General features: G+C 35.6%; 5 protein-coding genes and 1 pseudogene across 11 annotated transcripts; 3 read left to right on the forward strand and 3 right to left on the reverse strand.

Annotated features, from left to right (window-relative positions):
- The first annotated feature begins 2,406 nt into the window (after window positions 1-2,406).
- LOC121266899 (putative methyltransferase DDB_G0268948) lies at window positions 2,407-4,194 on the forward strand. The gene is made up of 3 exons (XM_041170747.1): window positions 2,407-2,460; window positions 2,892-3,083; window positions 3,355-4,194. The coding sequence occupies exons 2-3, from the start codon at window positions 2,934-2,936 to the stop codon at window positions 3,997-3,999; spliced, it is 795 nt and encodes a 264-aa protein (XP_041026681.1). The 5' UTR covers window positions 2,407-2,460; window positions 2,892-2,933; the 3' UTR covers window positions 4,000-4,194.
- Window positions 4,195-4,722: 528 nt separating this feature from the next.
- On the forward strand, window positions 4,723-6,164 carry LOC121267948 (annotated as a pseudogene).
- Window positions 6,165-6,926: 762 nt separating this feature from the next.
- On the forward strand, window positions 6,927-19,464 carry LOC121266901 (mitochondrial fission 1 protein A-like). Of its 2 annotated transcripts, XM_041170753.1 has the most exons (6): window positions 6,927-7,092; window positions 8,508-8,640; window positions 8,969-9,093; window positions 9,921-9,984; window positions 10,068-10,167; window positions 19,437-19,464. In XM_041170753.1, exons 1-5 carry the CDS (start codon window positions 7,000-7,002, stop codon window positions 10,151-10,153), a joined length of 501 nt encoding a protein of 166 aa, XP_041026687.1. In that variant the 5' UTR covers window positions 6,927-6,999; the 3' UTR covers window positions 10,154-10,167; window positions 19,437-19,464. The 2 variants fall into 2 exon arrangements, with proteins under 2 accessions (XP_041026687.1, XP_041026686.1); XM_041170752.1 differs by lacking the exon at window positions 19,437-19,464 and having other exon boundaries at window positions 10,068-10,338.
- On the reverse strand, window positions 11,025-13,651 carry LOC121266897 (AUGMIN subunit 1). 4 transcript variants are annotated; one of them, XM_041170745.1, is made up of 7 exons: window positions 13,537-13,651; window positions 13,108-13,408; window positions 12,717-12,849; window positions 12,491-12,625; window positions 12,151-12,274; window positions 11,492-11,629; window positions 11,025-11,380 (listed from the first exon to the last, which is right to left on the reverse strand). In XM_041170745.1, exons 2-7 carry the CDS (start codon window positions 13,346-13,348, stop codon window positions 11,273-11,275), a joined length of 879 nt encoding a protein of 292 aa, XP_041026679.1. In that variant the 5' UTR covers window positions 13,349-13,408; window positions 13,537-13,651; the 3' UTR covers window positions 11,025-11,272. The 4 variants fall into 4 exon arrangements, with proteins under 4 accessions (XP_041026679.1, XP_041026678.1, XP_041026680.1 ...); XM_041170744.1 differs by having other exon boundaries at window positions 13,108-13,379; window positions 13,537-13,649; XM_041170746.1 differs by lacking the exon at window positions 13,108-13,408 and having other exon boundaries at window positions 13,537-13,645.
- LOC121266900 (DNA-directed RNA polymerase V subunit 5A-like) lies at window positions 15,487-19,400 on the reverse strand. 3 transcript variants are annotated; one of them, XM_041170748.1, is made up of 4 exons: window positions 19,067-19,400; window positions 17,717-17,893; window positions 17,395-17,508; window positions 15,487-15,838 (listed from the first exon to the last, which is right to left on the reverse strand). In XM_041170748.1, the coding sequence occupies exons 1-4, from the start codon at window positions 19,337-19,339 to the stop codon at window positions 15,707-15,709; spliced, it is 696 nt and encodes a 231-aa protein (XP_041026682.1). In that variant the 5' UTR covers window positions 19,340-19,400; the 3' UTR covers window positions 15,487-15,706. The 3 variants fall into 3 exon arrangements, with proteins under 3 accessions (XP_041026682.1, XP_041026685.1, XP_041026683.1); XM_041170751.1 differs by having other exon boundaries at window positions 15,748-16,555; window positions 19,067-19,394; XM_041170749.1 differs by lacking the exon at window positions 15,487-15,838 and adding an exon at window positions 17,002-17,334 and having other exon boundaries at window positions 17,373-17,508; window positions 19,067-19,394.
- Window positions 19,465-21,904: 2,440 nt separating the features above from the next.
- LOC121267874 (uncharacterized protein At3g28850-like) lies at window positions 21,905-23,758 on the reverse strand. The gene is made up of 2 exons (XM_041171971.1): window positions 23,070-23,758; window positions 21,905-23,021 (listed from the first exon to the last, which is right to left on the reverse strand). Exons 1-2 carry the CDS (start codon window positions 23,365-23,367, stop codon window positions 22,138-22,140), a joined length of 1,182 nt encoding a protein of 393 aa, XP_041027905.1. The 5' UTR covers window positions 23,368-23,758; the 3' UTR covers window positions 21,905-22,137.
- Between the last annotated feature and the right edge of the window lie 1,016 nt (window positions 23,759-24,774).

Here is a 24,774-nt window from a genome sequence, read left to right on the forward strand (position 1 = left end):
GGTTTAGGTTTACGATGCCTGGGTTTTGGTATCTTGTGTACTTGTATCCCCTAGGTGTCATGTTGTAACCATAGTTTTCCTCCGCCACAAGTGAGAGCAATCAATAAAATTTAGAGTACCATCCTCTTCTCTAAAAAAAAAAGAAGGGATCATGTTTTCCTCCCCCCCTCCCCCGGGCCCACTAGGTTGGGCCTGGGCCAGATACTGAGGTCCCATTCAGACTGAAACATGCCCCCCCCCCCGACCCAAGAATCATCAAAAGGGTCTGGCGCACGAACTATGTTGGTAGAAAGGGAATGCTTCGCATAGAAAACAAGTGGAATGGGACAGACGAGACGCGTCAACTCTGACACTCACCTGTGATGACCAGCATTAAAGGATCCACACTGGCAAGCAAACGAAAAGCACGGGCAGCCCTTCATTCTCCAATGATGAGGGACAAGAAGTAACTGCGCCAATCGCCAACTATTGAGACACCACCCAATAAGCTACGCCGCATTAATAGCACCTCCTCAGACACCACACCCCATCAAAGCAGTGACTGAGGCAATTGTGACCTTGACACAAACCCTTAACACAAGGTACGAGAATGTCCTCCGAAACCTTGTATAAAAGCCATGACCCAGGTTCGAATAAATCTCTCTGAACTTTAGCATCGAAGACTTTCCAGACCACCATCGAGTATCCGAGCACATCTTTGTCTTTATGATCGCAAGTAGAAACATCTTAACCCTGGTCATAGGAACCCAGTCCAAGCGTACGAAACACGTCCTTAACAATAACCAAACCAAGTAACAGCTAAAGGTAGCAAGACAAGATATATTAGGACTTAATATCATAAATAAATTTATGAAGTTTTCTATTTACATAACTATTACAAAAATACAAGGGATCAATATTTTTCTATAAATAAAATAATGTATATTTTCTTGTTAAAAAAACTAGACAAGCATGAAGTATGTTGCATCAATATATGAAAGAAGGAAAAAAAGAAAGAAACAAAGCCAAACCTTGTAGGCTGCCTTGTACGTTGTCCCACATTTTATTGATGCAACATATATACTTCATGAAGACAGAGAATCAGAATGAGTAGACGACGTTCCACCTTTGTCAATGTAAGTTTTAGCCAAGTTTTCTCCAAAAAGTGAAAGAAAGAATCGGAATGAGTAGACGGCAGAGCAGAAAAAATGTCCTAGCGCCCTCACTACCCTCCAATTAACAAAGACAAAAATGAAAAATCACCTAAATTCTTCTATTCGTCTTTTGCGGTAGATAAAATGTGTCATCATCATATAGGTAATTTTATTTTATTTTTTGTTTCATGTGAGATTGGTCTAATTTTTTTTAAAGTTAGGCTTATAAATAATTAATTTATATGATCAAGATAATTTTTATTTTTGTAGAGGGGACGGCCATCACAAGATGAATTCTTTTAAGTTTTGGGGCCGCCATGCCTCGCCTCCATTGACTATATGGGTCAGCCACTGAGTACGGTAGATTATTTCCACAATTTTTTTTTTAATCTTAAAATAATAATAATATTAAAAAATAATATTTTATTCAAATTTTATCTAAAACTATCTTATCTCATCTCATTATCCAAACCGTATCTAAATTTCCAACAAATTTGGTAATTTATATTTAAATTAATTTGAAAATGTAATATTAATATATTTTATGTTATTTAAAATTAATGTTCAGACGAATTAAGTTGAGTTGTGAATAGTAATATTTTGTGAGTCTTATTGATATGAAGTTAACTTTTTTATGCTAAGATTAGTTTAACTATTTAAGTTAAAATATATGAAATAGATTGTGATGAGTTTAATATTTTATAAAAACTTAAAAAGATAATAGATTTCATCAATAATTGATTTGAAATAAGTGGTCCCACACCACACCATACACGTCCACTTCTTTTATCATATATCTCGTTATCTTGATCTTTCATGATCTATATTTAATCTATTATCAATTAATCATTAATAATTCGTAAAAACATGTTCAAATTACTCTACAAATCAGTCACGTGTGTGAGTATACAAATTGAAATCGAAGTGAATGACTTCCAATTAGTTGCAAGTCCAAATCATGGAGTCCTCGATCGGACTCAGCCCAACTCATCGTTCAGAGCTCAGAGCCAACCAAAAAGAAGCAGAAGAAAAGCCGCTTACTGCCAACTGTGAACCCCACATGCATGGCCATGCTGCATCTTCAGTGGTCCAAATCCATTCCATTACAATGGTTTCGTTGACAATGGTTTTTTTTTAATATAAAATAATGTTATTTTATAAAATAGTATAAAATATATTAATTAAGTTGTTATATATCAAAGATGATCAAGTCGAAGTGGTAAAACTTCAACGTGCGAGGCCTCTTAATTTCTTTATCAGCCATATATGCGTCAGCGTATTCTGCGTAATTATCGAGGACAGACTACGAGCAGAGAAATTAGATCCGTCTCTTCAAATATTGAAATCCGAAAACAGGTCCTCACTCCCCAGTAGATTGGATTTTGCTACCACTGATCTCGGAGATGGAATAATATCTAAAATTTATATTTAACATTTTTTCTAATCTTTCATTAAAGTTCAAGTAGCGGACTGTACAAATTTCGTGTAGTAGATTTATATAAAAATAAAAAAAAATAAAAAAAAAATTAATTTTTTCACGATAATTTTATTTTTTTCAAAAGGATTACGGATACTTCATATATTTGTGCAGAAAGACGTAAATAGCATTTACTTAGAATCATGAGCCTCGGCTCGTGAAATTTTTGGTCAATAATGTCTGCGACTCTGCATTATTGCCGTGAACGAAACTACCACGATGCTTCCCCACGCCAGATAGCCGGCCTGCTCCCCATATATAGATAGCTAAGGTTGAATATATCTGATCTGAAAGCTTGGAAAAACATAAACACAGACACACAGATGGCAGAGTTGTTCATTAAACAGGCGGCACAGTATGCGGAGGGTCGGCCTAGCTACCCTTCAGAATTGTTTGAATTCATTGCTTCCAAGGCACCGTGTCAAGACCAGGCATGGGACGTGGGCACCGGGAGCGGCCAGGCTGCTCGACATGTAAGTTTGCGGCCTTTTCCCTTTCCTCCCTCTAGAAGTTGCAACATCTTGTTGCCCTGAGAAAGTTGTGATGATCCTTTGTATGATCATGTCAGAATAAAAATTAGATTATTATTTCGAATTAAGTTTTCCGAGTAACTGATTAGCAAATGTAAAAATAGTCATTTGAGAGAAAGGCAGAAGCTAACAACTAGAGACATTGAATTCCATTTTAATAATTTGCATTTTGGAGACTTTTGATCTCATGCAACCACATCTCTGTGTTTTCCAGCTAGCTGGGATCTTCAAGAATGTCATAGCCACAGACACAAGCCCAAAACAGTTGGCATTCGGACCAAGGCTACCCAATATAAGATACCAACAGACCCCTCAAACCATGTCTACAGCCGAGCTTGAACGCGATATTGCATCTCAATCAAGCATCGATGTTGTGACTATTGCACAGGCCATCCACTGGTTTGATCTCCCCATTTTCTACCAACAAGTGAAATGGGTACTCAAAAAACCTCATGGTGTCATAGCTGCATGGTGCTACACCTCTCCAGAAGTCAATGACTCAGTTGATGCAGTCTTCCAACCATATTATACCATTGCTGCAGGTCCTTATTGGGAGCCACCACGTAGATTGGTGGATGAGAAGTACAAGACCATTGATTTTCCATTCGAGCCTGTGGATGGAGCTGATGACACGGGGCCATTTGATCAGTTTGTAATCGAGAGATTGATGGATTTAGATAACTATTTTACTTACTTAAGATCGTGGTCTGCGTATCAAACAGCGAGGGAGAAGGGTGTGGAGCTTTTGAGCGATGATGTGATTGAGGAATTTACGCGTGCTTGGACTGAAGATGGACAAGACCGGAAGGTTGTGAAGTGTCCAATTTATCTGAGGATTGGAAGAGTGGGGAATATTTAAAAAGCCAAATGGCTAAACCATTTTGTTTCAGAGGAATTATGAATCCGTTTCCCATGTCAATAAGTGTGGCTTTCAGCCACGACAGAGGGCTCACTATATATAGTTTCATCTGTTGGACTGCTTCAAAACTCGCATTTATAGCGAGTCCTAATTTCTTGATTTGTTGGTCAATAAAATATGAGATCGAATTAACTTTTTTGCACCTCTCAATTGTTTTTCTTTTCATGCACCATAATTAATATATTTAAATCAAAAGACTGTCCAAAAAATATAAAAAAGAAAAAAAATTGAAATTCTAAATTACCTCTACCCTTTTGTGTTTATGTTTTGATTTATTTTTTTAATAAACTACATGGTATTACATGATAGTGCCACATTAAAAGAATCATCCAAACATTAGTTTAATATTATAAATTTAAATATGTGATATTTGTTTGAGGTCTCTCACTTCCTCTTATTTTCTATCTTAATTCTTTTTCAAATAAAATCCTACTTATAGAATATAAAACAAGAAAAAAACAAAAAACAGTAATGCTAAAGTGTGTCTTTTGACAGACCTGACTGCCGTTGGAGTAAGTGCTTGTCATTGGAGTTATTTTGGCAATCGAACATGCGTCTTTTACGAGAGAAAATGGGAGAAGAGCCGTTCCCAAGTTGAATAGATCCAACTTTTAGACGAGGTTGAAGAGATCCAACCCAGAAAATTTGTTGAGAGAGAGAGAGATGGCAGAATTGTTCATCAAGCAGGCAGTGCTGTACGCGGAGGCTCGGCTCAGCTACCCTCCAGAATTATTTGAATTAATCACTTCTAAGACACCCTGTCAAGACCTTGCATGGGACGTGGGAACCGAAAGCGGTCAGGCTGCTCGATCTGTGAGTTTCCCCTTACCCCTTTCCTCCCTTTAGAAATTGCAACATCTTGTTGCCGATGGGATGTCCCGTTTAATGCGAATGTGCGGTAAAAACGTTACCATCTTTGAGCTTATGCCACAATTGGAGCAACAGATCCTTGATTAACATCCCAAAAATTCATGGCATAGGTTTTACATTATCTACTTTGCATTTTCTGCAGATTACAGCATTCCACCAGCCCAACGGAGAAAGTTGTGATCAACTTTTGTATGATAAAATGCATAAACTAATCGGACAAAATAGGTTCAAAAAACAATGAATGGGAAAATACAGACCTAGTCCCTGGGTTGTGGAACCCCAAATCCCAAATGGTATTGGACCACACGAATATGAAGTTTGACTGCAATGCGTACCCACAAAAGAAATTATGAAGGGAAAGTAGTGAAGGCCTTCCTTCAAACCTTAAAAAATAAAAGATTGTGTTTGCCTATTCGTATCAACTAGAGAGGCGTTAAACGTTTGCATTTTGTAGACTATTGTTCTAACTTCTTTTTTTTTTTTCCCCTTATAGCTGACTGGGATCTACAAGAATGTTATAGCCACAGACACAAGCTCCAAACAGTTGGCATTTGCACTCAGGCTACCCAATGTAAGATACCAACACACCCCTCCCACCATGTCTGCAGCCAAGCTTGAATGCAATATTGCACCGCAATCAAGCATCGATATTGTGACTGTGGCGGCGGCCTTGCACTGGTTTGACCTCCCTAGATTCTACCAAGAAGTGAAATGGGTACTCAAAAAACCTCATGGTGTAATGGCTGTGCATGGACCTACACCATGCCAGAAGTTAATGACAAGGTTGACGTAGTCTTCCAACACTTCTACGACATTGTTGCAGGCCCCTATTGGGAGCCTGCTCGCAAATTGTGGGATGATAAATATAGGAGCATTGATTTTCCATTTGAGCCGGTGGATGGAGCTCATCACACAGGGCCATTTCAATTTGTAACCGAGAGATTGATGGATTTAGATCATTTTTTTTGCATTCATAAGATCATGGTCAGCTTATCAAACAGCCAGGGAGAATGGTGTGGAGCTTTTGAGCAATGATATGATCGAGGATTTTAAGAATGTTTGGACAGAAGATGGGATAGGACCAAAAGGTTGTGACATTTCCTATTTATCTGAGAATCGGAAGTGTAGGGAAAACTGACACTGACACATTTATAGGAATGATGAATCCATCCCTTGGCAATAACCAATTGTTTCTTGTCACTCTCCCATTCTATGCAACAAAATTCTGCCTTTGAATGCTATAGCAATTCGCAGTGAAGAAGAAATGGGAGGTATGAAAGAGATGTCTTCACTCGGTATGTTGTCTGGTCATACAAGTGTGAGAAAACAGAAGGAAATATAAAGTTGGGACTTCTCTTATCCTTTGAAGTTATGAAACTGCTACCACTAATTGGAGAATAAAATCCAGATATGTACCCTTTTTTCGTAGAAATTTCGAGTTTCTTTGTCTTGATGTTATTTCTCTCCTGCTACGATTTCTTCAGCCTTTAATTTCCAAATTTCGACCATAAAACTAACACTATGCGTGGTGAAACTAAGACCGCCTAAATACGGTGGAAAACTTCCATATCTTCACCGACGGTGGACTTTATAAAATGAGTACTGCTACAGTTATAAAAGGATTATATAAAAATAATCTACAAACTGATGTAATTTTATATAATTCATAAAATTTATTTTATAATAAAAATTATTCTATAATTTAACGAATGATATTATGTTACATCAATCTGTAACATTATTCGTGCGATATTTTCCTTATAAAATTGACGGGGGAATAGAGTTTAGAGGCAGCCAGTTTTTAGACTAAAACAAAGACATCCAAACAGACCGTGCCAATGGTAAGGTGGCAAATATCAAGTGCCAATGTTTTTTTTCTGTGAGGTTCAATAAAAGACGGGCATGCCACGCGGATTCCTTATGTTATTGCCAAGTGTCCATTTCAATTATCGTTTTTCTTTTTATTCCCTTTTTTTAAAAAAAAAAAAAAGTTTCGAGTTTTTTTAAGTTTTTAACTCCCGAAACAAAGCACTGCAACTTGAATTTCCGTAAACCAAATTACCAAACGCCATGGACGCCAAGATCAGCCAGTTCTTCGACTCCATCGGTTCATTCTTCGCCGGCGGCGATCAGATCCCTTGGTGCGACCGCGACATTATCCTTGTAAGCAAGCATAAATTGGAATATATAAAAACAATTTAATTTAATTTATCCAATTGATCCTTCTTATTTCTTTTCTTTTTTTCCGTTCTGGGGGCCGCCGGGGGTGGGAGGTTCTTGAGTCGCAATTATGTGTGAATTCATATTTTCTTGTTTCAAATTCAACCACGTTGTTCTATTTTATGTTTTGTTCTTAGAGGTGTCTATTAGCGTCTTCTGTGTAGATAAAGAGAGTTCCCTTGTTTTTTTGGGATTATTTAGGGATAATTAACCTTACAGTTATTCAAGCTTTTCATAACCGGAGAAGGCGGGTCGAAGGGGCTAGAGCCCTCGAATTTAGTTGTCTACACTGGACTGTTACGTTGATCACAATGTTTTCGATTTCCTGCGATAAACTTCTTGCTATGGGAAAGTGTTTTCAAACTGCGAGTTCATTAGTGATGAGATGCTAGAGTCGTTGGCTTCAGTCATTTATTCCAGTCATTTATTCTGCAATTTGCTAAAATTTTTATTTGTTGACTTCCCTGCGAGAAACCTGTTACTGCTAGAAAATATCAAACTGTTAGTTCATTAGTGATTGCTCCATTGAAATTGGTTTAGCTGGGTATTGGTGCATTACTGCTTCTCAGGAGAATCACACAGGTGTTGCAGCCCTTGTTGGCTTAACTACTGATCTGGAACTAGGTTCTATTGAATGTATTATAGTTTCCAAATTGGATTTTTAAGCTCGTTAGGATCCCCAGGAAGCAAGGCTATATCAATTCTGTCTGCAATTTAAGAATGGTTAAAGATATAGGGTAGATGGAAGCATGAATGGATACATATATAGCCTAAAATATCAAAATGTTAGCAATAGAAGCTTATATGGTGTAGTATTTTCCCTTTCCAAAATTCACGACGTCTAGGCAGGTGTGGATCGCTATATACGCATACATGTGTATACTAATAGATATAAGTTTGGGTATGTGGTGGGCGTGTGCGTGATTAAATCCATGTTTGTCTTCCTTATGTGTCATTACCATGAACCACTGTTTATATCATGGCATAGATGCTCTTCTCTATTTTCCCCCTTCTCATTTACATGTTCAGTTGAACTTTCAATCTCATTTTATCTGCCGTCCCTATCTCTCATTTTTTTATGATCCTTATTTTGGTACCAAGCAATTATATATTTGTCTCATTGCATTGTCAAATTGCATGTGAGAGTCATGAAATGCATTTGGGGAAGAACGTTGCACATTGGACATTTTAGCAATTTTTTTAATATTTAGCGATTATGTAAGTGGGACCATTTTAAGTCACTTTCCCCTTCTTTACTGATATATCAAGCGATCAATTGATCCATGTTGGTTTGCACACTGCCATGTTTATTCATTGTTTGATATTGTCTTCACGCAAGCCTTATTATGTCTTGGTAGGGCTGTGAGAGAGAAGTTGCAGAGGCTGGAGACTCAGATGAACGTAAGAGTGAAAGCATTATGAGGTTGTCATGGGCTCTTGTTCATTCAAGACAACCAGAAGATGTGCAACGTGGGATGGCAATGCTTGAAGGTAATAAATCAACCAAGGAAATCCTTATGAATGCGGTTTCTCATAACACTATCCTGAGATACACTGTTGGAACCCAATCCTCTGGAAAGCACTAAAAAGAAAAATGAGGGGGACTCACTTCCCTTCCTCTTTCCTCAATTGAATTATTTTCTGTGTTCAATAAAGACAACTAAGAAATATTAATCTTTCGGCCAACTTTTCTCCTGTGATGCAATTTTCTGTTTAGTTTGTCTTTGATGCACGAGCTTCAGATGTCAGATGTTAGGAAATGCTGGAGTTTGCTAATCCTAAAATTATTTTTTGAATCATAAAAAACTGTCAATTGCAGCTTCCTTGGCCAACTATACCAGCAGCCCTTTGCAGCAGAGGGAGAAGCTCTATCTCTTGGCTGTCGGATATTACAGAAGTGGTGATTGTTCAAGGAGTCGGCAGCTTGTGGAGCAATGCTTAGAGGTTGTTTTACTGTTTTCTACTTTTGGGTTGCGACACCTAAATTCCCATTCAGTGGTCTTACTGGTCGTTTTTATTTATATGAAAACTTTTACATGTGCTTGGAACTATAAGATTATTATAGTACAACAAGAAATTGAATGTAAAAAGAGAATTTTTTTAAGGTAACAGAAATTTTTCCTACCAAAAGGTCATATCCTTTTCAACCTGGTTGAGCTTTGAATTATTCTCTGGTTCGTATACCATTTGATAGGTGTAAATGTTCATAAAGAGGTTGAAATATTTATAATGGTAGCAACAGCGTCTGTTCTAGAGTAGTATTTAGAGTGGGTCTTTTATATCCTTGTTCTTTTTGGTGGCCATTATTTTCCTCTGTTAGAAGCTTCAATTTGTTATCAGTGTGATTGGTTTATTTTATAAGCAAGCTCGACTTAGGATTTGTATTCTGTCGTGATCATCAACATTTCCTGTTAATCATGTGACTATAATTTTTGAAGTGAACAAACTCATTACTGTTCTACAGCAATAACTCTTTCTGAAGGGTGAGTCAGTGCTGAAATGTGAGAATATTTCTTATGGGAAGATCTCGAGTGGAAATATGTCTCTACTAAGGGTGAATCGTTGTCACACTAATCATTTTTAAGCTCATATAATGAGATTTTGTTTGAACAACTATCCTTTTTTCTTATATCCTCATTTACAAATTTGCAACCTGCATGCATGAATTTTCTTATTCCAATCATTACCTTTAGCAAATTTGCAACTGCTTGTTAATGCACTTCTAAACATTTTTTCTATTGTACTATTGTCTGAAACAATTGATTTTGTAGATTGCACCTGATTGGAGGCAGGCTCAGACTCTTAAGAAGACAATTGAAGATAAAATTGCTAAAGGTAATGACTGGAATTTAGTTAAGCTTTTTTGTCACAAAGTGGCATTGTACTAAAGCAATTTGAAACATCTTTTTGGAATGCAGATGGTGTTATTGGAATAGGCATCACGGCCACCGCTGTTGGGCTTATTGTTGGTGGAATTGCCGCAGCATTAGCTCGCAAGAACTGAGAACAATACAATCATTGATTGTTTGAGAAGCCGAGATGTCAGACAACTCGTATCTTAAGAATTGATCCACATCTTAAGTTGAATGTTTTGAGTTTTCGACATAAGGAATGTATAAATGGCTATATTCAGAACGATTACCGAATTTGGACTCCTTTCATGTTATGGAGGAAGGCTTTTTTGAATAATAACTGGTTACTGGGTATAGGCTTATAGCATATAGAAACCATACTACCTTTCATGTGCCCTGGCTTATAATTTTACCACTATTTGAGGCGGATGGATTGCGTTGTGTTTAGGATGTCATTTTCTCTACAAAGTCCAGCGAAGAATGAATCCAAGCTGCGGCTATCTTTGGTTGCAAATCTGCATTGTTTTGGAACCTTCACTTTAAGGCGCGAGTACCCGTGTATGTTAGTATGGATCGACCGAACAAATTGCAATCTATTTTTGTGTTCCAACACCACGAAACTAGCATGCTCTGCCATTTCAAACTTGTATTGGTTAAACTTATATCCCGACTTTTACACCTATTAAAATGCGACTGAATTGAAAACAATGCGACCCATCCGCACAATAATTGAATCCTTTCGCTAGCAATTAACAGGTTCAATATCATGTATAATATATTATTGCAACCGCTCGACCAAAAAGAGGAAAGGACTCGAGATTCTCCTGGTCTTACTAAGAACTGTTGTAGATGTATACAGTATTATTACGGTACCATTGTGAATGGAAAATTCAACATGTTACCATATCGTCCCAATATGATGTGGCATCGTTCATGTTTATGAAGTTGGAAGAAAGTGAGATAAAAGTATAGTATATACGATTACTCCTATATTCATGGAGGCCTAGATGGCTAGGACGTTACTAAGCCAAAAATAGTTCCAAACTTTTCAAAATATATCGACCATTTGTTACATATATTAGAGTCTCCATCGGTCTTACTGTTCCAATATTCAATAATAATGAAGATTTCGTTGTCAGAGACCAACGGCAAGCAGGTAAATTCAAAGAGAGAGAATACTCAGCAGAAATAATCTGATCAACAATACGTACTCACCCAGTGTCCAGATATACGGCAACAATTACTCATGAATTAAGCAATCCCTCCATGAGTTATTCCGAAGTGGCAAGAGCTGAATGCAAGACATCTTCAAGATACTTCTCAGCAGCTGCATACTGTCTTTTCTTGTCCTCAATTGCCAAAGCAGCCAAAGCTTTATCCTGCATGAAGCAAAATAATCACAAATTTAGAGTTCTCTATCTTTCCAAAAATATAGAAACCAACAAGTGACAGGGATCCATTGTTACGCAATTAGAAATTTTGTTTTTTACCGGAGGCAAGTCTTGGTAGCTCCTCAAAGTGTCGAGTATTGGCTTTGTTTTCTTCTCTAACTCCTTCCTGTGCTCAGCCATATCAACCAACACTCCATGGCTAATCTCTGGGCTGTAGCCGACACGATTGAGTACTGCCTGTCCCAAAAGTATTCTAACATGAGACAACCACAGAATAACTTTAAATGAATAAGAAAAATGCAGGTTAGACCAGATAATAGAATCCTCATAACATGTAGAACAATCCCATTTAAAAAACAAAGAAAAATGAAAAAGTCCATTACGATTCTTCCCAACAAATCTGATCATTTTCAACATAAAAAAAGTACATGCGCTTTGTCACATCCCAAAGAGCTCACATAGAGGCACCACTCCCTAGCATTCACATTCCACTAAAATTTCAACCCACACTTGCGAACAAAGCTATTTGAAAAGGCAATAGAGATAACCTTCTTCCTTGACGGTTCTGTATTGACCTATAATGCATAATTCGACAGAATACTAACTTAGCGAACCAAGTTTCAACAAAGAGACAGCTGGAACCAAGTTATCAACATCAAATGTTTGTGCTCCAAGTCAGATATTCACATTTTTATCACTATCATTGAAACTTAATGTTACCTAGACAGTGATCATACACAGAACCAAAGATGAAATACCTTGTAGTTGGCACACTGTTGCATGTATTGCCGCTCCTTTGCAGCCATAACTTGCAAGTTCGTCTTCCAATTTTCCATTTGAGCCTCACATGGAGGTAGATCATCTTCTAACTGTGCCAGCGTCCTATCAAGATGGTTTTCAAATTTGAAACAAAAACCAAAATCACTTTAACAAATTGAATATATTCTCTAAATGCCACGTATAACAATTTAAGAACAATACTTTTTGATAAGTAACAAAACTTCATTAAAAGGCACAAAAGCGGCAATCCACGTAAGAACATTAGAATCAATGCATTAAAAAAAACACCTAATTTTCCGTATCCATTTAAAATTTTACCTTTTCAGATAGGTAAGCCTAGCTATTGCCTTTCGGGTGTAATCAAGAAGAATTTTGGATTCCTTTTGTACTTTAGCCCTCTTCTCCTCCACACCACTCTTCCTCAAAGATATATCCCCCATTGCTACTAGAAAACTAGAAAATGCGTCTGTCCAACTTAGTCTCCACGAACCGAATGCAAAACACTAAAGAAAATAAAACTTACAGATCAATGGGCAAAACCCACCTACTTAGCTCGGTGTCTCTTATATTCAACAAATTTGCCACATTTGCTAGAACCTGCGCCGACCCAACCACATTTGATGGCAAACTATCCTGTGCCAGCCCCACGCTCTCCAATATCTCCCTAATCCTTGCAGCTACAGAAACCATATTAACAAATCATAGCTTGATGAGACTATACATCCAGTAAGTATTGCAAGTCTTCTACTACAAATTGACATGGCTGTAAAATTTCATCATTACGCCAAAAGTTATATTTGACATCACGATTGTAACAGAGTTATCGTACACATTTTCACAACATAATATGTGGAAAATTCGGTAAAATACGTCGAATTGAAAGCACATTAATAACAATCGCACAACAGAGTGACTCATGAAAGAGTGGGAGGGACCTTGAGAGCGGTACTCGGCGGCTTTTCGCCGGAAATCCTTGGCCACAATGTCGGCAGATTTTTCCTTGGCTTCGGAGATGTTGAGAAGAGTGTGCAAATAACCGACGCTTCTCGGGGTGTATTCGAAATCGGGAACTTCTTTGCCGGCATCGCCAAATCGGGCCGCCAACCATTTCTGAAGTTCCGAAATTCGAGACGCATCGGAACCGCTCTTCGCTTCAGTCACCGGAGGATCGCTCATCCTCTTTTTCTTTCTTTAGTTACTTGTTTTCCTTTATACTTTTTTCAATGAACTATCGGGCTTACGAAGAAAGAAGAAAATGTGGTATCCGACGGACAATTACGATAAGAAATTATACCAACCAATTTAAGAACCCTAAAATGGAGAGAAAACCAGACGAAGTTGAGAATGAGAGAAGAGAGGAGTACCTTTTACGCAAGGAAACCAAGGTGCCGGCTGGGTTGACTCACTGAATCGTTAAGTCTCTTCTCGGTGATATTTGTGAATCTCATGTATTATTTATTTTGACAAATTTTGAAATATTTGAAAAAGTTAGCGACATTCAATTAAAATATATAGAATTTTATTCTCGATTCACAAATATCAATTTCGTACTAGATTTTTTAGTTTTGAGGCCTAAATTTTGAAATATTTGAAAATTTAACAAAAAAAATCTAATTTAATGCAATTATAAAAAAAAATAAAAAATGCATCGGGATCTTGAATTGCAAAAATGTGAAAATTTAATTAATAATTTTGCAATTAACCTTAAAATAATTTTCGCATCAAGACTCGAAAGATCTTTTAAATAGATTAAACATATATTTGAAGAAGAATATTATGCAAGGGATTTTTTATTTTTGTTATAAAAATCGTGTAAAGGTGCTTGGATTAAGAGCAGGAGATTTTGTAAAGCTCTTCGACTTGGGTGGCAATGCAAATGTAAAATAACTCAAATTGATATAAAAAATATAACGCATTACATTTAAGTAACATCAATGCGTAGACCTCATAATAGATATACGTGCTGTGCGATAGTAACACGTGAAATTGGGTAGTAATAGATTTAACCAGTTGTCTCTCTCTAGGGCATCCTCGTTGAATTATATAAATGTAAATATAAAATTTATATAATATCAGAACATTCTCATTGACTTGGCCAAACGAAGAGATTGGCTAAAATTTATATAATTGACGTCAAAAACATCCCTTATTAAATTAGACAAATCTAAAATAATTTAAACTTTTATTACAGTGGTTGACCAAATATAAAGAATCACAATTGATTCACCAAACATTAAAATACTAATTTCTCACTCCAAACAAACATTAAAATATTAATTTTTCACTCCAAACAAAAATACTATTTGATTTGTAATTAAGAAATTTAGATAAAATTTTAAATGAGTTTAATCAAATATTTTTTGTTATTAGAATTAAATGACTTGAAATTATGATTTTTTTAATATTAATTTAATTAGAATATAATTATTATTAACATTTAATTGGTAGAGATACAAAATGTGATAAAAATAAATTAAATAAAAAATTATTAAATTAATAATATTTTATTATTATATAGAGCGAATAGATAATCTAATGTAGGAGTTGAATTTAAATGGAATAGACAAATGTAAAAAAATGTGATATTAACTAAATTTTGAAAATAAATTTGACCAAACCAATGAAGATGCTCTCACTTGATTTTATATTTAATTATTTCCCTTAAAACTTATTTCCATATTAAATTATCCATCTATTAATTAAAATAAAAAAAATATTATTAATTTAATAATAATATTTTTTCTAAATTATTTTTCCTATTAAATTTTTTTCTAAATTAAGAGCAACAAGGAAATATTGTTTTTATTTCTTTTCTTATTAATAGTAAATATCACCTATTTCTAGGTAAGTTTAAAAGTCAAAAAATTGCATCACCCCACAATTATAAACCAAAAAAAAAAAAAAAAGGGATGAAATTCTACAAGAACTTTCTAATAACAAACGTAATTTTGGAAAAATATTTTAGCCCCTAGTTCACCCAGAGAGAGAGAGACAGAGAGAGAGAGAGAGAGAAAGAGAGGATTTCATTTCTAAAACACAGCACTAGAGCAGTTAGGTAGAGGAAGAGAGAGTTCAAAGTTGAGAAAGTATTTTTATTCCCTTTGGTCTAACTACAGTGAAATTCAAATGCAGTATATTTTTGGACTCTATTATCCAAACTCCTCATTTTTTTTAGATTTGCATAATCTAATGAGTTTATAGATCAATGAGTGCGCCAACCCAATCTTTTCCCCTAAAATGGGTAGCAAGGATCATAGTAATCGAAAATGTAACGATTCAAAGAGAGCCAAAACCGCATCTATACACCAAAAACAAACAACTAGTCAAGCAAAATGTTCATAAAACAGCAACCGTAGCTGCCCCATACGGACTAATTACACTGAGTGTACGGAAAGCACACATCACTACCAAGTATCATAGCTAGCAAACCCAACGAGTGTTCAAGAGGCATAACGCCGCACAATGCATAGAACAAAAACATCCTAAAACTTCAGGAGGAAGATAAAAAGAGAGACATAGCACAAAGGCAGAGAATCACCAGACGCAACGGTAAGTTACATGCGACTCGGTGATTTCATTTTCACCACCATAGCTTACCTTCACCACCTGCCCCTTCTCAAGCCCGTAGTATCTTGCAATTGCATCTTTTCGTAACATTCGAGGAAGCTGGAGAAAGAAAATCAAACCCGAAGTAAAAGACTTGACTTTGAGCAATTTAGATATATATATATATATATTAAAAAAAAAAAACATATGCATATGCCTTGAATGGGAAGTGAAAACACCACTATGTCACATGGCAGCCTTGGCTACAAAGACCAGCCGTTCTCTAGCAAAGCATTTATGGCAACAAATTCAAAAGATACACTTGGCTGTATTAGCACCTATATTAACCTTGAGTTGGAGGAAACATGACCAGATTAAGGACAACTTATTTATGCTGAGAATTCGAGGCTGGATTTCAACACAGGTTTGAAATGATCAGGTGTCAGATGTTTGTTCAGATTCATAACACAGGAAATTATGGTGGAGCAAAACCTTTATAGATCAAATCCATTTTAATAAAAAATAAAAGATTATGTTAACAATTGTTTATCAATCTGTTGAGCTCAAATCCTCGGATCTAGATGCAACCTCAGTGCAACTATGTAACCAGGCATCTATGAGTTCCTCCCTCCAATATGAAAATATGCAGACTCTTACAAAACAAAGAATGGAAATTGAATCAATTTCTTTATTTCCAGAATGCATGCAAAAGTCTCTATTAATTGGGGAGAGTATCAATGAATTCCGCTCTTCCATTTTCTTCCATCATGGTTCTCGCTAGTATAAAGAGTAGATTAAGATAGCATACTGCTTCCTTAGGTAATGATACCACACTTCCTACAAAGTGCAGCTTGAGACAGCAACAACCCCCAAAAGGCGTTCAGCCATTTTAGTGGAGGGAAATACAGATCTGAATCAAGCTTTCAACAAAGTATATAAGATATAGAGGAAATAACACTTTATGCCAATCTGAGAATTAACATAAAAATAATAACTATGGGCTAACCCCAAAGGGAAGAAGCATTGAGAAAATGTCTCCTACTTTAGACTGACCAAGATAGAGATTCCAGGTCTGAAAGTTTGGTTATGGTACACTGCATATATTTTTAACAAACATCTCATGGAACCTTAATTTAAAATATAGACTGACCATAGGACAAAACTAACCTATTTCACAGGACTTTGCAACTCACCACATAAGACAACTAACCTATCTGTCCAATTGTTACTAATAAAGAGACAACATCTGTGAACTATTACGATTATTATGTACTTTTGTACATGAACCTTATGCTAAAATGTTGTTCTTGCAGCTTGCTTCATCATATTTCATGATATACCTTCTCATAATCTCCAAGAATTTCCTAACAAATCTGCCCTTGCAAAGAATAACTTCTAGAACTTAAAAAACTCAATAAAATCACAATGGATAAACTTCTCAAAGTACACTTCTTCATCGACCTATTAGCACATTCATTGTCGAAAAAGATTTTTTTTTCCTTCATGAAAACCCCATAATCCAACGTCACATTTGAACCATTACCAAAAAAATCAGACAAGATCTATATACTGAGTTATTTCCTTCACAGATTTCCTCGGTTTTTTTATCAAGAAATTTTTTTTTTTGATAAGTGTGGTTTTTTTATCAATAAATTAAGAAATAAAAAGTAACAGACCTGCTTTTCTTCTATATTGTACTTTTCTAAGAGCCTCTGTTTCTCTCGGTCAGTTAGTATGCGATGCTTTGGCTTCAACACATGCTTTGTAATGTTAATAAGCATGTCGGTGATCTGGGATAAAAACAGCAACGGTGAGATTATTGGGGCATGAGATGGAGACAATTGGAGTTGATCTCTATTCTATGCACATGATACATATAACCCATTTAACGCTTAAGTTTTTTGCAACCAAACCGGTAAAAACATAACAAGAATGAGACACACTCAGATAGAATAAAATGGGGAAAATGTGCACATAAAAGGCAAAGAGATAAATAACCTGGAATATTTCAGCTTTAAATGGGAAAAGATCCACTGCTTTCAATGCTTGGGCTGTTATATGGTTTTGCACTATTAGTATCAACCCACCCAAAGTGTCTTTGTTAACGATCTGGTATGCAATGCTACGAATCACATGAACTTTTACCACACTGGGTCCACAAAAAATTACCAAAATCTGCAGATAAGAATGAAAGATAATTGTATTTAACATTAAGGCCTGCTTACTGTATAACACTACATTTGAAAAAACACATAAAGTGCCAACAAATAGATAACATAACTCCTCCCATTTTAACAACAGAACACTCGGCATTATTTATCACTCTTAATGGTTTTGGAAATATTTAAATTAAGCAGGAGAAATAGTAAGCAGTAAAAGATGCAAACTTAACAATAACTTTTTAATCAATCTAAGTTGTGATCGTAGCTATGTAATATTCACTGTAGCATTAATAAGAAACAAAAAGGATGAATGCTGACTGAAAGGGGATGACTTTATATTTCTTACGGTCCACTGAAGACCCGTAACTCAACTGCTAAAGTCTGTTGCTTTCAAACAAGAGATTTGCGATTGAATCCCACCAACAATAGAGAAAGGGTTTAAGGGAATGGAAAAGGCTACCTCAAATCATAAAGGTAATGCTGTTGAAATTAAAGGTATAACAAATTGCGCTCAGAATGATTGTACCTGAACACGATAAGTACATGAAAAACGAGTTGATTGCGTGCTTTCAAATACAAGTTGTACTTTAATTTCACCCATAAACCACTCACAATTAAAACCTAATGTACATGCAGTTTTAAGTTCACCTATGGAAGAACAAAATGCCCATAAAGAAATTGAACAATCAGAAATGCACACACATAATGCTAAACCTTATGCTAAAAGATATCAATTCTTTAATGTTCAGTATTTTTTTTTATGACGGAAACCACTGCACGGCAGAACCCTTAGGAGTCACCCGAACCTAAACTCCCGGGGAGACTAGCACAGCAATACACCGCCATGTCCTCCGCTTAAATCGCAGTTTGATCCCAGGGGAAATGGAACCGAACCTGTGACACGGACTCATGCACACAAATTGGCCCTTACTCTTTTGGCTACCACGGATGGGTTTTAATGTTCAGCATTTAGCATCCAAGAAAAAAAAAGAGCACTTTAACTGAAATAAACCCAGAATTAGTAGCACATTACGAACAGCCCAAGCACATCTCAAAACCAAGACAAGAAACAAAGATATCAATTCTTGCACTACTTTCTATTCAGTAATTTCGTTCAATAATTTCTCAGTAACCAAACGGAGGACACTTCCAAGAAAAAACAAAGACAAAAACCATAAATCCTTACCCTTTTCAAAGGGTCAGAGCGAAGAGTGGTGGAGATTCGGAGGCGTTCGAGGTCGGGGTTCTGGCCATGAAGGTCCCGGAAGTCTTGGAGAGAGAGCTCAACTTCGGAGTTGGGGACGACATAGCCTCTGTCCCTGAGCATTTCCAGGACGGTTCTGCGTGCGAGGTAGTATCTGTGACTCTCAGAGGTTCCAGGGTCCACGTAGCTAGTCAGGCACGGCCCCAGTATCCCACCATTCCCCTCCTCTCCTTCAAACCCATCCTGCTCCTCCATCTCGATCTCGATCTCGATCAAGCAATCAAACTAAGGCTCGGTTTTATTAAAAAAATGGAAAGATAATTACACATTTCCCCACCAACTTCCATTTAATTTATAATGTGATTTCGAAATTAACAATTTTATCAAAATAGATACTCAAATTTTTAAAATTTTTCAATTCCCCCCAACATCGTCAAATTTAACAAAAATTTAATACAAAAATATAATTTTTATCTAATTTATTATCATTAACTATATAAAATAATATATATTATCAATTAAATCATTAATCATTAATTATATATAAAATTATTTTATACCTAAATTATAAGTAAGTATGAATAAGTTATGCACATGATGAAATTATTTGATATTTATTAACCATATATAAATTAATAAAAAAATAATTTACTGATTTATGATTTATTATTAATTGATAGCATATATTATTTTATATTTTATATGATTAATAATAATAAATTAAATAAAAATTACATCTTTATAATAAATGTTATGCATATAAGAAGTACGTGCAGTAAATTTCCTTTAGATTTAACGTTGCTAGTAGAACAAATGAGGGGATTGGGAAGTTTTGAAAGTTTGAAGTTTACTTTAATACAATTATTAGTTTTAGAGGCAAATTATGAATTGAGTGAAAATTTGAGGAGGCAAAATGTAATTAATCCAAAATAAAAACTCATCTTAACTAATTTTATACATTAATCATTAACCATATATAAAATTATTTTATATCTAAGTTACAAGTAAGTATGAATAAGTTATGCACATGATGAAATTATTTGATATTCATTAACCATATATAAATTAATAAAAAAATTATTTAGTGATTTATGATTTATTATTAATTGATAGTATATATTATTTTATATTTTATATAATTAATGATAATAAATTAGATAAAAATTATATCTTTGTAGTAAATGTTATGCACATGAGCAGCACGTGCAGTAAATTTTCGTTAGATTTAACGTTGCTGGTAGAACGAATAAGGCGATTGGGAAGTTTTAAAAGTACGAGGGTCTACTTTAATACAATTATTAGCTTTTGAGGTAAATTATAAATTAAATGAAAATTTGAGGAGGTAAAATGTAATTAATCTAAAATGAAAACTCATCTCAACTAATTTTATATTATAATTTTTTAAAATTTTTATATAAAATATAATGAGTAAAGCTATGGAACAGCTCACTGTAGCACATCAGTCGTAGCACACCTGAGCTGATTTTGTTTTCCTCTACAAACCTGAGCATCTCACCGTACCACATCAACTGCAGCACATCAGCTGGTCCACACGTTAGGTGTGTTGTGGCTGCAGTCAACAGTAAGTTGATGTAAAGATTTATTCAAATATAATAAACAATTCAAATATTTTAAATTTTAAACTAATAATATTCAACTTTCATCTCAACATATCTAGTTATTAAAAAAATTTTTATATATAATAAAAAGGGATAAACATAATATTAATTTTTAAATATTTAAATAAAAAATTATTTATATATCACGTTACACACTTAATAAAATATTTAATTATATAATTTTATTTTTTTAAAAAAATAAATTTAAATTTTATAGATCAAATCGTACAAATTAAGTATGAAAAATAGAATCTATGCAAATAATAAATATTATTAAACGAATATAAAATACTTATCCCTTTTTTATAATTAAACCGTCTAATCTTATCATTCAATTGCACAGAATCTCAGTAAACTCTCTTTTTTAAAAAAAAAAAAAAAAAATCAATTATAACATTTTTATTTGATTTTTCATTTTAAAAAAATAGTCCGAATGAATCACTGTTTCAACCGTAAAAGGTGTTGGGCCGATCAGAGTCGACACTTGATAGCAGAGCGAAGTTTTATGGACTTTTGTTCAGTGATAGAAAGTGCTCGTGAAGCGTGCGTTTAACTTTGTTGGGTACTGGTCCTTTTTCAAGTTTTTAGCCTTTAATTTTCTTGTCTCTACTTTCAATGAACAGCCCCTCCTATACCACACGTGCTATTCACTTACCCACCGAAACTGGCCCCGTCTCCTAGCTGTTGCCAGTTGGGTTCCCTTTTATGTGCTTCTTCTTCACCCATTTATTAAATTCTGGAGTTTCTGAATAAGGGTACTACTATATTACAATAGTCAAGGAAACACAAGTTCCCAGCTTGAACTCCCTGTGAATTTGGCAAACCAAATCTGCATGAGAGCAAGCAATGTGGAGGTTTGGGTATGGGGCATTTCATGGTTGATGAGTAATGAAAAATATGACATTTAACTTGGTGTTAACAACTCTTTTTCTTTAAAAAGACTGAAGAAAGAAGAAACATGCACCCCACCCACATACGCAGAATCGATTATGCCTTGATTTGCACCAGTATGCACTATTTCATATGTTCCACTCAATGCATGATTGAGTTTATTTATTACGAAATTCAGAGAATTTTTTTCTTTTTCAGCCTGGTTTCCTGACGACTTTCTGTCAATCTACAGAAAAAGGTATAGGTAATTGAAATTAAACTTTTCCAAAGGCACTTACTCCATGAAATGGACAAGTAGATTTCAGAAGAAGAAAAAATAAATAAAGTTTTACTTCATGTTGTTCAGGGAGAGAATGAACAGTAGAAACCACAAGCCTAACAAACATAGACAGACGAAAAAAAACAAAATTCAAAGAAAGTCTTGAACATATTTAAGTTCATGGCATTCTTGGTGGCAACACCAACATTTTCAGGAATTTCTCCGAACAAAGACCAAGAGCTTTTAATAATTTTTTTCAGGATTTTAGCACCATCCATCCACATTCATGAGCAGCAACCCGGGCACCGTAACAAGCCGTTCTCATTGCAATCCGGGCACCTCCTCAATTCTCCTTCCTCCTCTTCAAACACCTTCCGACTGCCACTGCAATTTGGGCACGGCACAAACCTCGCATCTCCACACCCCTTGCATACAAACCCAGGATCCAGTATCGGAAACCCCTCTAAAAGCTTGGCCAATTCTCCGACCTCATTGAGTTGCTTGACCTCCTCTGCACCCCCAACATGGTTTCCCCTAATAAACACTTGTGGCAAGCTCACTGCCTTCCCTCCAAGCGCTCTTTGTAATTCCTTTCGATACTCTGAATCCATCGAAATGTCCCTCTCGTCTACGGGCACTCTAAAGCCCCTAAATATCATCCTGACCGAAGAACAATCTTCGTAAGTCTTTCGAATTCCTCTCAAACTTGTAAAATAGATCACAATTCTCTCTTCACTGCCTGGCGAACGGTACCAACCATTGGAAAATGAATAGCTCGTAGGACTAAACTCCAGGGATTGCATTCTTCTGGACTGAATATGCAATTGCCTCGATGACAATGCGCGCCTATAGCTAGAAACCACATTGTGGTCCATTTTAGCAAGCAAAGCTTCCTCAGATAAATGCTGCCACAGCGGTTTCGTCGCATGCTCTGAATTCCCAGAGACAACATCCGAGCTTTTCACTGATTCAAATAAATCAAGTAGCTTTTTCTGTGACCCATCACAGCCCGTGTACTGGTACGAGCTGGGTTTGTTCGGGATGGCGACTGGGCGGTCAAAAATCGAAGAAACTGGCTTTTCAGAATCGGAGTCGAAGTCGTCGAGGCCGTCCATGAGTTCCCAGGTGTTGATTACAGAGTCTGGGGATAAATGCTCTGGGTCTGGGTCTGGGTCTGGGTCTGCCGGTGCTGGTGCTGAAGCTGGCGTAATAGGGCTTATCTGGGTAGTGTTGTGGTGATCAGTGAGATCGTGACCATTCAATTTAGGGTTTTTTGGGGGTTTAGGGCGGTCAATGAGGAGGAGTGAACCATAGGTAGTGGAGGTGAGAGATACAAGGTGATGGGTATCACCCTTTCTAAGAGGTGGGTGGTGAACAAGTGGGGTTGGGAGGGAGAGAGCTTTGGGGACCCATGGTGAAGAATTTGAAGAGTATGAAGCAGAAGATGGAGAAGAAGAAGGATGAGAGGGGTTTTCCGGGAAAAGGGTGTTGGGTTTTGAAGAAGTGCAGCCCATGAACGAAGAATCGAGAGGAAATGCACAAAGCTTTCAAAAGTGTCTCCTTTTTTTCTCAGTCTCTCTCAATCAAACTTTTTGCTCGGGTTTCGGTTCATGTCTTCTCTGAGAGGCTTCTTGAGGGTTTTTGGTTTGGTTTGGCTTAGGATTGCGCTCTAATGGAAAAGGTCATTTGTTAGATTTTGGTTGCAGTTAGGAAGAAAAGATTTCCAGAGATGGATTGAGTGCTTTGGGAGGCATAGAGTGGAAGTATGAGATAGAGAGAGATGTAGAGAAGGAAGGAAATTGAATAGGTGACGAGGAGCTCTCGTGGGGTTTGGAGGTGGGGATGGGGAAGATGGTGAAATTAATGCAGTTATCAGGAGCACTGAAGAAGATGTGATCAAGGGGGGTCTCTTTGAAATTGATCAGTTAATGACAGACATAGAATGATTGTTTCTCACTTTCTTTGAGGCCTTGGGGAAATCAGATTAGGAAGGTTTAAAATTTTAAACATGATGTCCTTTGGTAATTTTCACATTCTCTAAAAGTTCCAAGTTCCAAGATTCAAAACAGTAAAAAAATTATTCTGAGCTTGTAATTTCTTGACTTGTTTTCAGTTAGTAAAATATGCATTATGAAAAGAACAATTGCATAGCATGTAGTCATAGCACACTATACAATTATTTTTTTTTTTTTTTTTTTTTTTTTTTTTTTTTTTTACCACAGCACAATCGCTATCGACTGATACCAATAATTTTTCTCTTGAAAAGGACAAAAGAATTTAAATTATAAGAGTAAAGCTAGCGTGGACTAGTCGCTGCAAGTGACCGTTAGTGTAAAGTTAGTGTATTTTTTAAAAAGGTTACTATATCGTTCCAAACTTATTACTTAAATGTATCGTTTGGTAAAAAAAATTTATTTATTTATTTATTTTTATTTAGTGATTAAAGTAGTAATTTTAAGTATTAGTATATTTTTTTTTATTTTTTAAAAATATTTAAATTTATTAAAAAAATGTGAATAAAAAATGAAAAAAAAAATGAAAAATTACTAGAAGTCAAGTAGAGCGGGCCGACTTTCTTTTTTATCCAATTTTTTTATTTACATTTTTTTATTATTTTTAAATATTTTTAAAACATTAAAAATCACTATCTTAATTATTAAATAAAAAAATTAATTTTTTTTCACAAAACGGTCAAATATAACGGTAAGATTTGTGCGGTAAAGTGACTTTTTCCTACATTATAAAATACTGACATTTGACAGTTTTTTAAGCTTTGTTTTCTTCCAATTAAATGAAAACAATCTAAATTCACCATAATTCTTGAACATAAATAGTTGTCTTTATGCTATTAGTGAAGAACTAAAAACAACAAAGTAAAGGGAACTCTAAAGAAGTTCTCCGCAATGGAAGCAATGCCGGTA

The sequence above is a fragment of the Juglans microcarpa x Juglans regia genome, chromosome 5S, assembly GCF_004785595.1.
Source record: "Juglans microcarpa x Juglans regia isolate MS1-56 chromosome 5S, Jm3101_v1.0, whole genome shotgun sequence".
Taxonomy (NCBI): domain Eukaryota; kingdom Viridiplantae; phylum Streptophyta; class Magnoliopsida; order Fagales; family Juglandaceae; genus Juglans; species Juglans microcarpa x Juglans regia.

Excerpts from the sequence above, each read along its gene's own strand:
- LOC121266899 (XM_041170747.1), top strand. The coding sequence starts at position 2,934 with ATGGCAGAGTTGTTCATTAAACAGGCGGCACAGTATGCGGAGGGTCGG. Across the intron at positions 3,084-3,354 it reads GCGGCCAGGCTGCTCGACAT|CTAGCTGGGATCTTCAAGAA; the intron begins GTAAGTTTGCGG and ends TGTGTTTTCCAG.
- LOC121266901 (XM_041170753.1), top strand. The coding sequence starts at position 7,000 with ATGGACGCCAAGATCAGCCAGTTCTTCGACTCCATCGGTTCATTCTTC. Across the intron at positions 7,093-8,507 it reads GCGACCGCGACATTATCCTT|GGCTGTGAGAGAGAAGTTGC; the intron begins GTAAGCAAGCAT and ends ATGTCTTGGTAG. Across the intron at positions 9,094-9,920 it reads TTGTGGAGCAATGCTTAGAG|ATTGCACCTGATTGGAGGCA; the intron begins GTTGTTTTACTG and ends TTGATTTTGTAG.
- LOC121266897 (XM_041170745.1), bottom strand. The coding sequence starts at position 13,348 with ATGAGCGATCCTCCGGTGACTGAAGCGAAGAGCGGTTCCGATGCGTCT. Across the intron at positions 12,275-12,490 it reads AGGCTTACCTATCTGAAAAG|GACGCTGGCACAGTTAGAAG; the intron begins GTAAAATTTTAA and ends CCATCTTGATAG. Across the intron at positions 11,381-11,491 it reads GCTACCAAGACTTGCCTCCG|GATAAAGCTTTGGCTGCTTT; the intron begins GTAAAAAACAAA and ends TGCTTCATGCAG.
- LOC121266900 (XM_041170748.1), bottom strand. The coding sequence starts at position 19,339 with ATGGAGGAGCAGGATGGGTTTGAAGGAGAGGAGGGGAATGGTGGGATA. Across the intron at positions 17,509-17,716 it reads TTAAAGCTGAAATATTCCAG|ATCACCGACATGCTTATTAA; the intron begins GTTATTTATCTC and ends TTTTTATCCCAG. Across the intron at positions 15,839-17,394 it reads ACAATATAGAAGAAAAGCAG|CTTCCTCGAATGTTACGAAA; the intron begins GTCTGTTACTTT and ends TTCTTTCTCCAG.
- LOC121267874 (XM_041171971.1), bottom strand. The coding sequence starts at position 23,367 with ATGGGCTGCACTTCTTCAAAACCCAACACCCTTTTCCCGGAAAACCCC. Across the intron at positions 23,022-23,069 it reads CCACAACACTACCCAGATAA|ACCCAGACCCAGAGCATTTA; the intron begins GCCCTATTACGC and ends ACCCAGACCCAG.